The sequence below is a fragment of the Leptosomus discolor genome, chromosome 2 (genome assembly GCF_034619465.1).
Source record: "Leptosomus discolor isolate bLepDis1 chromosome 2, bLepDis1.hap2, whole genome shotgun sequence".
In the NCBI taxonomy this organism is placed as follows: Eukaryota; Metazoa; Chordata; class Aves; order Leptosomiformes; family Leptosomidae; genus Leptosomus; species Leptosomus discolor.
This window is the reverse complement of record NC_141392.1, coordinates 106,440,421-106,456,034: the sequence shown is the minus strand read 5'-3', so window position 1 is coordinate 106,456,034 and position 15,614 is coordinate 106,440,421. Positions and strand designations below refer to the sequence as shown.

The following is a 15,614-nucleotide window of genomic DNA, read 5'->3' as shown; positions in this document are numbered from 1 at the left end:
TGCTTTTTTAAACAACTATGTAACGATTCATTATGGAGCAACCAAGAAGCCTTCCCAGAAGTAGAATGAGTCCAGAAAGTGGAAGACCTAATCTGACATGTCTCTATAATTAAGTTTTCATGAAGAATGTAGGAAGAAAGGCAAAAGATCACAGCTGGCTGGGACTGTCAATTTTTCATCTTTTTGGGACATATGATTTGCAAAGCTTGGGAAACTCAGTTATTTTACCTTACTTTTTTTTAGAACTGTCATTAATTCTAGATCTATGCAAGAAAAATGTCATGTCCTGAGAAGGAAGTGTTTCTGAATCCTCCCCAGTAATTTAATTTGCAACTTCTGCTAGGGCCGCACCTTCAGAGCAGCCACAGTGATATTTTAGGTTGACATACCACTCTTTCATTAAACATGGGCTTCAGGCACATTGAAGCTGGGTTAATTCACTTCTGGAGTCAGAAATACTCAGAGTCATATTAGTCAGCATGATTAAGCTTGCTTTAAAATATACTTTTCATCTCATATTACAAATACTATTTGGTTTGCAGAAAGGCAAGTCTTGCAAAGTCTTCATAGTGGATGTAGAGGAAGGAATAAATCTGGAGCAGCAATATCTCTAGTGCAAACATTCTCATACCCACAAGTAAGCAAAGAGGCAACAACAATTTGTACAGTTTATTCTTAGGAGACTAATTAGCATCACTGATTTCTTCCCTTGAAACAAACTACTTTTTTTCCTTGCTACCATGATGCTTTGCTGTTGTCACCAGCATTGAGAAGTAAAGAACTTCTTCTGAATAGCTAAGGTTTCAACTGCAAATGCTACCAGTGCAAATGATTTCACAAAAGACTTATTTCTGTTCTGTAAGATGACCTTGCTTAGTGGAAGAGGGAAAGGCTGTGGATGTCATCTACCTGGACTTTAGTAAAGCCTTTGACACCATCTCCCACAGCATTCTTCTGGAGATATTGGCTGCTCATGGCTTGGATGGGTGTACTCTTCATTGGGTTAAAAAGTGTTTGGATGGCTAGGCCCAAAGAGTTTTAGTGAATGGAGCTCAACCCAGATGGCGGCCAGTCACAAATGGTGTTCCCCAGGGCTCAGTATTTGGGCTAGTTCTGTTTAATAGCTTTATCATCGATATGGATGAGGGGATCGAGTTCTCCCTCAGTGAGTTTGCAGATGACACCAAGCTGGATGGGAGTGTTGATCTGCTTCAGGGTAGGAAGGTTCTGTAGAGGGATCTGGACAGCCTGGATCCACGGGCTGAGGCAAATTGTATGAGGTTTAACAAGGCCAAGTGCTGGGTCCTGCACTTGGGTTACCACAACCCCATGCAGCGCTACAGGCTTGGGGAGGAGTGGCTGGAAAGTTGCCTGGCAGAAAAGGACCTGGAGGTGCTGGTTGACAGCCGGCTGAACATGAGCCAGCGGTGTGCCCAGGTGGCCAAGAAGGCCAACAGCATCCTGGCCTGTATCAGAAATAGTGCAGCCAGCAGGAGTGGGGAAGTGATTGTGCCCCTGTACTCGGCACTGGTACAGAGGCCGCACCTCGAATACTGTGTGTGCAGTTTTGGGCCCCTCATTGCAAGAAAGACATTGAGGTGCTGGAGCGTGTCCAGAGAAGGGCAACGAAGCTGGTGAAGGGTCTGGAGAACAGGTCTTATGAAGAGCAGCTGAGGGAACTGGGGCTGTTTAGTGTGGAGAAGAGGAGGCTGAGGGGAGACCTTATTGCTCTCTACAACTACCTGAAAGCAGGTTGTAGTGAGGGGGGTGTTGGTCTCTTCATCCACGTTAGAAGTGAAGGAAAGTGGTTGAGTCACCATCCCTGGAGGTATTGAAAAGATGTGTTGACATGGTGCTGAGTGACATGGTTTAGTGATGGATTTGGTAGTGTTAGGTTAACATCTAGTTGGACTTGATCACCTGAAAGGTGTTTTCCAACCTAAATGATTCTATGACTCTACAATTATATGAAATAAGAATCAACTGTGACACCCATTAGGAAAAAATAGAACCTTTTACTGATCATTGGGAATTTATAATTTTTTTCCTTTAGAGGATTTATTATTTCAAAGTCTTGAACCTGTTCTGTATCGGTATTTCTACCAAGTACATGCATATGTAAGAGGCATGAGTAATTCTAGATTACTGTCATTGTGATACTGGTTCAAAACCAGACGATTATGATGATGCTATTATTTATCTCTTGAGGTGTTTTTGCTATTTGCTTTGGTGCACATTGCTGAGAATTTCTGAGAAGAATATGTAATATTCTCTGTAAAATATGTATCTGAAAATGTTAGCAACATTAATACATTTGATATTTATATATTGAAATATTTTCCTAGTAAGAAAAATTCTGACATTGAAATCACAGAATCAGAATATCTCAAATTGAAAGGGACCCAAAAGGACCATTGAGCCCAACTCCCTGCTCCTTGCAGGACTACCTAAAACTAAGTGTCATCCAGACAGTCCCTGAACTCCAAAATGCTAAAAAATGGCTTGGCATAGCTTCATTTCCTTAAGCTATAACTGAAAACATTGGCCAATAAGTTTTGACAGATCTTGGTAAAAACTTTTAAATTAGTAAATACTAACTTTCTTGCATCTTTTTGATGCAAACTGGAGTCCATCATGTCAAAACTCCATTAGTAAAAATATTACAGCATACTGAAGAGAAAGCCCTCAAGACAATACGCTTTTCAAAGTAGGCAGATTTGTCTTACACTTATTCTGGAGGAAGAGAATTAGAATTATATAATTTCTTGCAACTGCACCAGCAACCATTCAATTTACAGTGAATTGGATGAGCTCTCTCTCTAGTTTTCAGTCAGGTCTGTGACTGAAACAGATGTATAGATTGTATATGTGTATATTATATATATTCATATATATAGGTAGGACTGGTTTTCAGTGGATCAGTGACCTAATCTGATCAATGTATGGCTGAGCATTTGCTAATACTTATTCCAGGGGCAGACAGGAAACAGAGGGTGTAGACTGGTTGGTGAAGAAAACAAGGCAGCTCCATCTAGCAGTAAAAGAGCTTTACATTAGCTTATTTTAATAGTTGAACACCACAATTAACAAGTGTTCAGACAGGACTAGAGTGAAACTCTTGTGACACCCAGCTAAAGAAACACGTTACTGAGATATCTATTGCAAATAGGAGCCAATTAGCGTGTTCCACTTGTCTCAGAATTCAGAGGGATTTAATGATGGTATTAAAATACCTGTGCATTCCTTTGAGGGAGCATCAATTCAGGAGAGGGTCTGTGTTTATTTATTTTTAATGGAATACTTACATGCAGGTGCAAAATTCTGTGGCAGCTTTAAGAAGACAGTAATTATCTGGTAAAGTGCGCATGACCGAATCATTTAATAGATAAAGGCTACTTTACAGGAAACAAGTTCTTTCAGATGAAGTAACAATTTGGACAAGTAATTTGATGTCTAAAATTCTGAAAACAGCAACTTTTAATTATACAGCTCTATTCCACATTATTTTAATGACAGACATGTAACTAACTGGGAGGAAAGCGAAACAGCACGGGAAACAAGGATACTACCTTTCCTTTTCTGTCACAGAAAAGAAACACTGTTTTGATTCTAACACTGCATCCCTTGCATGCTGTTGAAATTTAATGACTGCTCTAGAAGACACTTAATGCCTACTAATTAATGGATGGTTTTGCAGGCACTGAGCACCTATAGGTGGTGTTTACATGGACAGTCTGTATAGCAGTACATGTTAGGGACTTACGCTGCCCCACTCACTGCAGCAGCTATGGATTTAAATCAATGGGATTACTATTCTACCTGTGAGGAACAAATCAAAATCCTTTCAATTATCCAAATTTCTCTAGAAGTGCTTTACAATGGAAATATTAATGAATAATTCATTACAGCTGTGCTGCTAGGTACTATTGCATTATTATTTTTTTAATGAACCAATAAGGTATAAGCCTGACTAAGATATTTTTAGAGAATACATATGGACTACTTGACAGAAACTTGCACCTTTCTTTTTAATTTGTTTCCCTTGGGCTAGTATGTAATTGGTTCCTAAGTAACCTCAACAACCTTGCCTGGAACACTTTTCCAGATATATTCTTCCTTTGGGGGGTAGGGGACAGGGGCCAGAGTAGTTCATACTGAACCTCAGCACAAAAAGCAGGAAGTAATTATGACTCTTCTTAAACTATAACTGCAGTCAGAAATCAAAACCCAACATTAAAGGTATATAAGGAAAAGAATACAATAAAAATAAAATGTTGAGATTATCATGGAGTTACTATAAATGCAAGTGTACCCAAACTTCAGCTGTTAAAGCTTTTGGCAGCCTTTCATATCCACAAATAGGGTGTGCTGTCCTTGCTTAGAAAAATTAGCTCAAAGTTAGGGAAATTCTTTGAACTCCACAGTCTGCACACCCTCCAGGATAAATCTGAGGCTTGACTTTTGCCTGTATCATTAACTGGGAGCTCAGTATGTGTCAATTTGTTGCAGGAACTTGTGGAACGACACTGCATGCAACTTTATGGGAGAACTCGCTGCCTCAGTGTCACTAACGCTTTTCACTATAAGCCACGTATAGCGTTCACCTGAACTGCTGGAGTTCACTTATGCTAACATCAAATCTAGAAACAGGTCATCACAGAAACACCTCTCTGTCTTCACATTGATCATTACCAGGGCCTGGTATTTAGAACAGTAATCAAATACTAACTTGAAACAACAGTAGATGGATCTTTCTAGTTAAAAACAAAAAGAAAAGAAAAAGCTAGCTTTCATTTCTTTCATATCTTCATTTAGTCTTCACTCTCATGAATTCTGCACATGTATTTCCCTCTAACCAAGGACTTCGGATACTCCCTGGTAAAACACACGAAAGATGGCTGTTCTTTCTGTTCACCACATTGGCAACAAGTGAGAAATGCTCATGATTTCATTTACTCATACAACAGAGTTTGAAAGTTCTAACTTCTCTTTACAACGTGAAGTAGTCCATTTTGCACCTTTGTAGTCAGAGGCAGGAGAACAGATAATAAAAGAAAAAAAGAGAAGATTTTGCCCAAGAATCGAATGCAAATTTAATTCCTCCACAGCTCCCATTCTGCACTCCGGACTATCATAGGCCAAACAGAAGAGCATCATTAATTCATTTATAACACTGCTCCCCAAAACTCCTGGGTCTATCTGTGCAAATGAAAGGTACTCAGTACACTCAGTGCAACCTACAGATCAACACAACTCTCCCTAAAGCAGATTCCTGGTGACTAGTCAGATGATTTGCTCCCTACGGTCCATCAAGTAAGCAAAGGGACTCAAAATATTTTATCACGAGTGTAGCTTAAAAAAAAAAAAAAAAAGGTAATGCACAAGGATAAATAAAATGACACAATTTCTATAAGAAATTGTTTAAAAAAAGTAATAAATTGGGCTTTATCTCCTAGGCCACTTTCTTTTTGCTGCTGCTGCAAACTAAAATGAACAAATACATATGAACTATAAGAAACAATGCATTCACATGAAAGGGCTGTGTACGGGAAAAATACATATCATTAAAAAATGAAACCAGATACCTAACAAATGCAAGTTACTGTTTTCTACTTGGCGCATTAGTTCCATTGTGATGCTGCTGCACCTTTTTCTGAAAGACACATAACAAAGCCATAATCTTTTACCTGACCTCTCTTGGTCTTTGACTGCTTTTCCAGTGGAAACAGATTTGGATGCCTTCTTTGAAGGTGTGTGAGTATCAGGCTAGTTTTCAGTGTTTTAAGTGAATACTTTTTAAACTAGTAATAGATGTCATAAAGCAGTAAATATTGTCCAGTGTTCATTTATTTAGCAGCTAGTAAGACTTTGCATTTTCAATGCCATATTTCCTTTTACCATCTTTGTTAAGGCTCTAAGTTAAAAAAAAAATAATCCTAAAACTCCATTTGACTTAAACTTTACTGGGAAATTAAACAAGTGCTTAATTTCTGTGCAGAAGAAATGACCAACCTGATCAATCAGATGTTAAGTACTAGAAGAAATAAGTCTGCTGAAAGGATTAGCAGTGACAGTGGGGATCAATACAACTAAAAGATAAGACTTTTAAAGATACCTTTTATTCACTTCATTAACGTCATAATAAAAGTCCCAATCAACTCTAATCAGAATTAGAAACACATAGCACTTTTGAACAGCTAAATCTAAATCAAAAAATTTCAATACTCAATATCAAAAGCATTTCCTTAACAATCCTACAGTAATAGAGTAGGAAGATTTATTTAGGAAGTTATTTAATAGGCTTATTTTTCCAGCTTCTACTACTATGATTTCTAAGAGTTGTAATCAGAAACAGAAAATTTGGATCAATTTTCCCTGTAGGTGGACAGGGGACAGTCACTTCATACCTTTTTAATTGAGAAAAAGCAGCACACTTATTTGCAGTGTGTTTATCTCATTTCATAAAGGTCCTCAGCACAGCAGCAGTCCAAAATATTTCAGTGTAGCTAGCTGTGTTCATCTATTTTAAGCTTCTCTTCAGCAAATAAATGGAAGACATAGAGATGATTACTTTCAAGAGAGTTACCAGCACTGTACCTCTAAGTGAGCTATTTTTTATATTTATTACTTTAGTTACATTTTATGCACGTACATTACCAAATGATAGACTGTAAATTGGAAATCAATTTAGAGATACATTGCTTTCATATTCAGTGAGAAAATCATGGATTTTCAGATCAAGACTTGGCAGAGTCCATTGGATCACATGCTAAACCATTCTAATAGAAAAGGTATTGATTTGAAATCCTGAAACTTTTCTGCTTTAAAGTGAGCTACAGGATGATAAAAGTGAAGCATAAAATAAAACTTAAGAATGATCAATAGTGTGTTTACATTGAATTGGAAGACACTACAGGAACATTAACAAAATAAAACTACCGAAGCTTTCAGATGTAGGGCATCAATTCAATCTCAATTCAATGGTCTGGTCACACTCTGCTATAGTATCCATCAGAATAGCTTTTACTCTCGGTAAGAGGGTGTTCACCCCCCTTTCTTGAATCCTCTTCCCTTTTTTGCCTTCACATGCTTGGGATTGAGCCATATTGTTCTCTTACTCTGGAAGCAGGACTACCATAGACATCAAAGATTTAGCATCCTACTGGTCCCGCTAAGAACTGAGCATCTGTATTTTTTCTTTTTTAAAACTGTACTTGGTGATGAAGTAGGCAATGTCTTTATTAAAGCAAAACTTTTTTAATTTAACAGATGAAAAAAAGCCACCAAGGAAAAAATATTTTTAAGCCATTTAGAAACTTTTAAGTGCCTGTTTAGTTTCATTTAACCAACTAAACTAAACATACACTATCAAAATGAAATTAAGAGTTCTTAAATTACATGAACACACAAAAAATAATTTATTCTGATCTCACTTCACTTATTAGAACATCACTTTTAGACAATTCAGGGAAGCTGGATTTTCAAACAAATGAAAACCTGCTACATTCTCCCTTTGCATTGTAACTATCATATTATTCAATGGCATCTGAAACAGGAATTTGTTTTATTTCCGGTCTCTTTTTTTTTTTCACCCTCAATTTCTCCAGAGAGCTGGCCTGTACATCTAGGATATTTGGATGTCTAGGATAACCTCTCTACAGCATTTTCTTCATTGTTTTGTAGTTAGAATCCTTCAGGTAAACAACCTGTAATCACTAGCCTAGAGACCACCTCCTCTGAATGTTTTATGTCACCCTCTGAATCTTCACATTGTGCCTAATAAACTACTTACCAGATACAGATGAAGGTACCTGTCACTGCCACTGCTCTATAGCGTTTGTCACAGTGCCCAAGCACAAAATAATTAAGCGTGAAGAGAGCACTCCAGCTCATTTCTATGTGTTCCAGAGAACCCTGATAAAGTGCTATACTGCAAAATGCTCTGGTATTATAGGGAAGATGTATAGGAATCCTGAAGATGATCTCACATCCCGTATAACAGATGCTTCACAGCAGAAGTGATAACGACATGTCTAGCAGAAGCAAGCTAGCACTAAAAATGGTACAATTATATTAGGCAGAAGCAACTCGATGTTAACATGGCTAAACTACTGTCTGTATGATACAAGCTCATATCACCACAACATATTCTATTGTCACGTGAGTGACACAGCCTGAACACAGCATTAGCTCAAGTCTGTCTATATTATTGTTTTTCAGAACAGACATGCTGAACGACAGCTTGGTAAAACTGGAATAACAGTAATTCCTTACCTCTCACCCCTGTCCTTCCCTTTACATTGCGTGCTTTTTGGAGCAGCACTTCCATTCATAAAGATAAGTGCATTGTCTAACATGGCACGGATCTGACCATGGTTAGGAAGGCACAACTGCAACATAAACTTACAAGATACAAAGTGAGTCAGATGCCCCCTACCAAGGTGACATTAAAAAGGGAATTAAATATCCTCAGCCTTACTAGGCAATACCATTATAGGAAACAGCAGTTCTGCTCTTCCTTTAGCATAAAAATAAAAATGTCTAATTAAAAAAAGTAGAACCACTCACTAGCTGGTAGTTGAAACACATTTACACCTTTGAGGATTTGATCACAGCTCAGTCACACTCACAGCTTAGTTTGACAAAAGTTTGACCATACACCTCCAGTGGACCATCTCAAAAGCCAGTCTTTCCTGCTTACAATACTTAGAACCCTGCTTTTGCATTTCATAATAGGAATCTAGCAATTGTTCATTTTGTTTCCTACGAAGGGAGATCACAACTTTTATATGAGACTAGATAGAAGGTAGATTGTTTTGCTTTATTTCACTTCCACGTCATTGTGTGTGGTGCATACATAGCTCCTCATGTGACTTTATGTCAAGCCTCAGAAAAATTAACTGCTGTATAATAGCAAGCTAGTACCTTAGTATTCCCCTTTTTTTATTTTCTGATTTTCCACTTATATTTCAAGCTTATGCACAGTCTTTTGTATGCTACCTTGGAAACTAACACTAAATTACTCTGTTACAAGCCTAGAAAACCCCAGCCACTTATTTATGTTTTTATAATGTGTAGAATTCGAAGTGTGCAATTCCCACAGTACAGTCATAATGATTGTAGAAAGTTATTATGGCACACTCATTCTAGCGCTTAATAGGCATTAATTTATTAAAACATGCTAATGCAATCACAGGCAATCATCTGACCATAGCCCTCTTCTTACAATGTAAGCTCTTTGCAGAAAGGACTTGGTCTGCAGAGCACCGAGTAGACAGGCATTGCAGAATGTCGGACCCTGAGGACAGACTGGGGTTCTTTGGTAAGACAACAATACAAAGTAATTAAAGATGATAATTATCTGGATAATTAAAAACCTTCTGTATCTGTGCTCACATTGGACCTCATGCACTAAGGTACAGCTATCAGCCCAGAATTTATTTATTGTATATATTATATTAGCATACAGATACATTTATCCGATGAAAACAAGACTTAAGGATTAGTTTAGAGAGACAGTGCTCAAAAAGTGCAAAAGTACTTGGGAGAAGTACAAGTAAGCAGCAGACACTGGCACCTCTGGCTGAGTAGGAAAGAAAAGAAAAAACAGTGGAGATGAGAAGCCGTCACTCCATTTACTGGGCATCCCTTCTGTAAAATTTAATATCCAACTGAAAGACTACAGCTGCAATTTGTTGGGAGCTAAACAAGTTTTGAGCATGAAGGTCCTTGTACATGCTCGTTGTACAGTTAGTATTTACATCTTTATTCTGCATTTTGAAAAGAGTGACATTGTTGCCTACCTTCTTTGGCTTTGCTTTTCTATTTTTCTGGAAAAAAGGAATTATTTTTTTTCCCCACAATGCTGCAATTAATTCAATCATAGCTGTTCACCACAGAAAAAAGAACTGAATATCCTCTGGAAAAGAAACAGACCTCCCCCCACCCCCGTCTGCTCTCCCATTTTATTTCTTTCTCTTTTTCTCCCTTTATTTCCTAACAGAAAAGTTTTCTTCAACAATTCAACTTTACATTATTTTCTGAATTCCATGTACATTTCAGCATCTCTAGCTGGACTAATTCAATAGTACAATACTACAATTAAACAAAGTATGAGAAAAGTTCAAATGAATTCATGCCTAAAGAATGACTAAATCTTACTGTGCTTAGTCCTACAAGCTTCTCAGTTGCCTCAGAGTAAGAACCTAGGAGCCCAGAGTCCCATGTTGACTACTTTGTCAGTACAGAATTTTACAGTGTGTACATTTAATCAAACAAACAAACAAGCAAGCAAACAGCAACAACAAAATTAGGGTAGTCTTATGGTCCTACAATAGCATTTTGAAGCTCAGAATGGGAAGACAGCTTACATAGCTTACACTGTGTTTTTAGTATTCATTTGCTTACAGTGTTAGTTGAGTTTCCATTTAAATGTAAGCCACTGTCAAAGAGAGGTGATGAAGCTCCACTGCTGTGATCACTGGATGGTCCAGGGGAACCTGGAAATCAGACCATGGAAAATAATTGCTTATGTTAAAAATATATGTATATATCAGGCAATATCTATTCCAACTGTAAAACACAGGAATAATTTTTACTATAAATCACCAAACCAAGACAGAAGTACTACTTGTATTTTAGAATGACAGCCAATAAAATGTCCATATGCTACACTTTATGTCTAGAACGAAAAACGTAGCTAGATATCATTTTATAGAGGCTGTGCTCATGGGAACGACTTGTATGCTTAACTGTTTGCAGGATTAAGTCTTTTTTCACAGAGAATGAGAATTCAGTAAGAATCCAGCTACACAAATCCCATTAATTTAATAAATAATTTTCCTACTGAGTCATGAAGGTCTCACCTTAGAGTATTACCATGGACTGTATTTATAAACAAACCTAATTAGAAACTGTCAGGCAAGCACTAAGTGTACACATACATACACTTTATTAATGGATATATCTTTTTCTTAAAATGCGAATTATTTTCAAGAATGATTCACCTTCTCAAACTGAGAAATTAAGAGCAAACAGTCATCTTGAGATGTTGATACTATGTTCTTCAAGTAATCTCTTCCTTTAGCAGTTATGCATCACAATCTTGCTTTAGTAGTTAGTGACTCCAGGAAAGCTTAATACTTTTGTAACATACAATAATGGAAAGACCACAAAGTCACATCATTGTGTAATTTCTGCTTTAATGTAAATTGTTAACATATAGCAACCAATAATACACAATTACTGTCAGACAGCACTTGGTCTTATCAATGAAGCACATAAAATCAATTTCACAGCATCATATTAATCATCACTGAAAACTCATTTTTCCATCTGAAGAAGTCACCTTAAATTGCCTGTAAATCATTTCACATTAATAGGTCTGTCAAGCCTAACACCACAAAAGCTAAAAAGCCATTCTTAGTCCTTGATTTTTGTATGTATCTATTCCACATATCTTGAAGATTTAGCAAAATGTAACTTCATTCAACAAAAGCTCCTTTTCTCCATAACAAAGCTCTGTCAGTTCAGTGCTGAGGTCTCAGAATTGTATCCTGAATTCTGAAGTTTCAGCATGTTTGCATTTGGAGTCTTTCTGTACAGTGTTACATGATGCTGGCAGAAGAAACCGTTACACTTTGCTTGTATGGGTCTAACCCAAGCACTGACTCTAACAGCTAGCTAAATTTTGTAGCTACTATATATGTACAGCTGTCTTGGTTTGAAAAGACAGGTGTCTGTGGAGGAAGGCAGGAGCCTCCCTTGAAATGGAGAGTGCAACCCCCTTCCCTCCAAACTATTATAATTTTGAAATTAACGGGCCTTCAGGCAAAGATATGGGGAATAGGAATAACAGTTCTTTACTAATATATATATATATATATATATATATATATATATATATATATATATATAACACAAGGCAGGGAAAAACAAATAACCCACTGGTTTACACTGACAGAGTCAGGAATACAACCTGACACCCTGTTAGGGTGGCAGTAGCAGTCCGATAAGATGGTGGCTGCAGTCCTCCTGAAGCGATGGATGTAGTTCTGTGGAAGCAGCAATCAGGTAAAAGAGTCTGGTCTTCCTCCGAAGGTCCAGTGGTCGGCAGGTAGCTCTCGTCCTCTGGAACTCCAGTGGGGGGAAAAGCTCCTCTGGGAATCCAGTGGAAGAAGGCTGCTAGGGTGTTCAAAATCTCCGTTTTTATTTGGCATGGACTGCTTGGCTCCTTCCCCCCCCTCCCCGGGTGGAGCATCTCACCATGGGATGGGGAGTCCTGAGGCAGTTCCTTGATGGGCCATGAACAGGAGATAGCCCAGGAGCGAGTTATCGATGGGTCAGGCGATAAGGCATTGTTGTGCCCATTAACAGGAGATAGTCCAGAGGGGGGAGGCAGGGAGCACCGCCCCACCTGGTCTCAACAGCTCCTGAAGATGGTAATAGAATATATATTTTTTTTCTTTTGGCACATTTTACACTGTAACCCAGGACAACAGCAGATCAGAAAAATCTATGTCGAGACTCATAGATGACCACAGCGACTTGCTGGAACAGAAAATAATTTCTAATTTTTAAAAATAAAAATACTGAAATAAAAAGGTTGGCATTAAATTCTCCAGTGAAAAGTCTGCCTGTTGGGCAATCCCACTGTCTTGAGCAGTAGACAACTATGACAGCTCCATGAGTCAATCAGATTCTTAAAGTGGAACTATCCCACCTCTTCAGCAATTTAAGCATATCAAAAGACATGAACTTAGGTATTTTCAAATCTCTAAATCCAGGTTTTACCATAATACAAAATACTACAATGGAATATTTTTTTTTTTTTTTTTTTTTTTTTTTAAGTAAAGAAAGCTGACAACCACTGCATGGGAAAACTAAGAATAAAAATTTAAGGAACAAATTTCTCTCCTCCCACAGTGTCCCTGCAGATTTGCTTTTCAGTTCAGCATCCTTCTTTGGTTTTCTGAGTCACAACAAACTACACAGCTTCTCTCAGGCTATGCCACCTCCACCACTTGGTTGGAAGCAACTTCACTAGTCTTTTAGTCTGCTTCCTGCCTATTCTGCCTCAGTCACTCATGGACTACTTCACAGCCTCATTTAGCATTTTAGAAGCTCCCATTGTATATGCTCAATTGCTTTCATGGAACGTGCAGTACTCTCATCTCTCCAAGGAGCTCTGTTTGCCTCCCCACATGGCAGCCCTAGAGCAATCAGGTAGCCTTTCCTCCCTGTTCTTAGAACAAAACACAGTATGTACGCATACATGATATACATGGTACAAAACACAGTAACACAAAGTGAATTTTGTACTATCTGCTACTACCTTTGGCCAAGTAGATGAGACTCCTAACACTTGGAACATTAGTTTGAGAAAACTATCAAAACAAAGTGTTTACATAAAATAAAACATCTACTACACATAACTCCCCATTCTATTGTCATAGTGCAGTATCCTGATGGGTACTGATGCCAGAAAAAAGGTATTTGGTATGTTGTGAGATTTCCAGAAATCATTATTGCCTAGGTGTCCTCTTATCCCACCCAAATCATAGTTAGATAGTCAGCCTATGAGAAATGCAAACCTGCACTAAGACAGGCTTAATCTGTTTAATTTCCTTATTCTCATTTGCAGCATTTTTTGTTCTTTTGAGAAGTCTGGGTCAGGAGCGATCCTGTGGGAGAGGAGATCTTTGCCTGATCTTTACCTGGTATGCTCAGAAAGAAAAAAAAAACCCACCCTGTAAGGTGGGAAGGGGTCAGAGACAGAGAGAGAGAGAGTGTGAGAGAGCGCAACGATATAGGAGCCTGCAGTTCACAAAAGAGACTGAGATGCCCCTGGGGGCAGCAGGAAAAAGACAGGAAGAACTCCGAGGTGAGGGAAACAAACTTTGTCAGGGTCACAGGCGGTTTTGCAGAGCTAGCAGTAACTCAGGAAATCACCAAGCTAGCTGACACTAAACCTAAAGCAAGAACTCATTTGCAGTGGTATAGGTAGGAGTTTATAAATTATTTTATATTCCTTTTTAACAGAATCACTGACATTTTTCAAGTTAAAAAGTTAGGTATTCTACTAATTATTTTCATAAAGCCTGCATTTTATTTTTAACTTTGAAAGCCTTAAGCTTTCTAGACCTAGAAAGGTCTCCACTAAAGTTCTGGTCAACTCAGAGTCCCATCAACAGGTGGTTGTTTATTTCAGTCAGTGATTTACGCTAAATCTCTAAATAACAAACAAAACTCCCAAAAGCCAGTACAGCAGATCTATGTACAGCAAGTAGTCAGCAAGACTTTACAATTTGTCTTATGATCAACATTGTTGAATGATACTGAAGACCCCTTGTATATAAATAAAATTTCACTTATCTAGCCTGCTAATTATGTCATAGACAACCTCCAATAGACAAAAAGCCCACTCCGGAACAACAACAAAACTAAAATCAAAGTAAACACTCTTGGTGATTTTTAATTACACTGCAAGCTTTTCAACTTCAGAATATTCTGATAATTTGGTATAACCATAAAAAAGAAAAAAACTCTGAAGAGAGCCTGTTTTAGCATAGAATGTTCCGGAAATCTTCCCAGCAGCAGTGAATCTTATCTAAAAGGGTCCTACAAGCCCTGGTCAACTCTGGGATGGGTAACAGACTTAGCTCCAGAGATTCCTTAATGACAATACCCAAAAAACGATGCCATAATTACTCTGTAACAGGCTAACAAATAACACTTATAGCCATTAATAACTTCCTGATCCAGCTCCAAAAAAACAAGTCCTTGTCTCATCCTTAAATGCCAGTTAAGGATGTGTAAACCCATGCCAAATCCTGTATTTGTTGTTCACAATCCATGAATTAGTGAAGCAACCAGAAAAATCTGGTGTGAACTGTAGGCAGGTATTTCCCTGTTGTGACATGTTGTGCTTTTGATAGCCATGGCATAAGATAGCATAGGGAAGGAAGAGGTTTGAGAATGAAGCAGTGGAGGCAGATGCTACTCCTGATGATGCACTTTACAAGAAAAAGTTGTAATACTAACTAACAGGAAGAGACAGTATGGTTGCATTTAATGTGAACATACCACAGTACTAAAACTGCCAGCATAGCAGCTTGTCTGACTGAACGCTTGAAGATAGGGGACTACATGCCTGAGTCCTCTGGAATGCTAGAAAAGGCCAATATACTTCAGATTTATGCATGTATGTACTTAAATCTTACCTGCAGTGTGAGTTGGGAAGTCCTTTATTGTATAGTAGAATTGCTTCTTAGCTTGTTTTATGTGTCACTGATGCTTCATGACTGGAATTCCCTTTTGACCATGGGCTTGTGAAAAGCTCTTCTTGAAGTGGGGTGCTTTGTCCCACCATTGCTATTCTCCTTAATTTCAGCATATGGTCCTAAACCAGACCTATCTTCCATAATTTTCTACACCTTATTCCCTTATCACAAGAATGAGTATTTATGTCAAGTCACTTACCAAAGATCATCTGACTCATGGAGTTCGGTTTCGGCCTGTATTGGATGGCTGCACAGAACATCCTGGAGAGGAGCAGGTAAGCTCTGTGCTTAGGTCAAGGTTCAGTTCAGAAGAAGGGTCATTTCTTAAGTTCC

General features: G+C 38.1%; 1 protein-coding gene across 2 annotated transcripts in view; it reads right to left on the bottom strand.

Annotated features, from left to right (window-relative positions):
• SNTG2 (syntrophin gamma 2) overlaps nucleotides 1–15,614 on the bottom strand; it is a 290,926-nt gene that overhangs the window by 79,569 nt on the left and 195,743 nt on the right. For both annotated transcript variants that reach the window (XM_086461540.1, XM_086461539.1), the window contains exon 8: nucleotides 10,408–10,499. In XM_086461540.1, coding sequence (XP_086317666.1) covers nucleotides 10,408–10,499 — 92 coding nt within the window. The remainder of the gene's footprint in view (nucleotides 1–10,407; nucleotides 10,500–15,614) is intronic.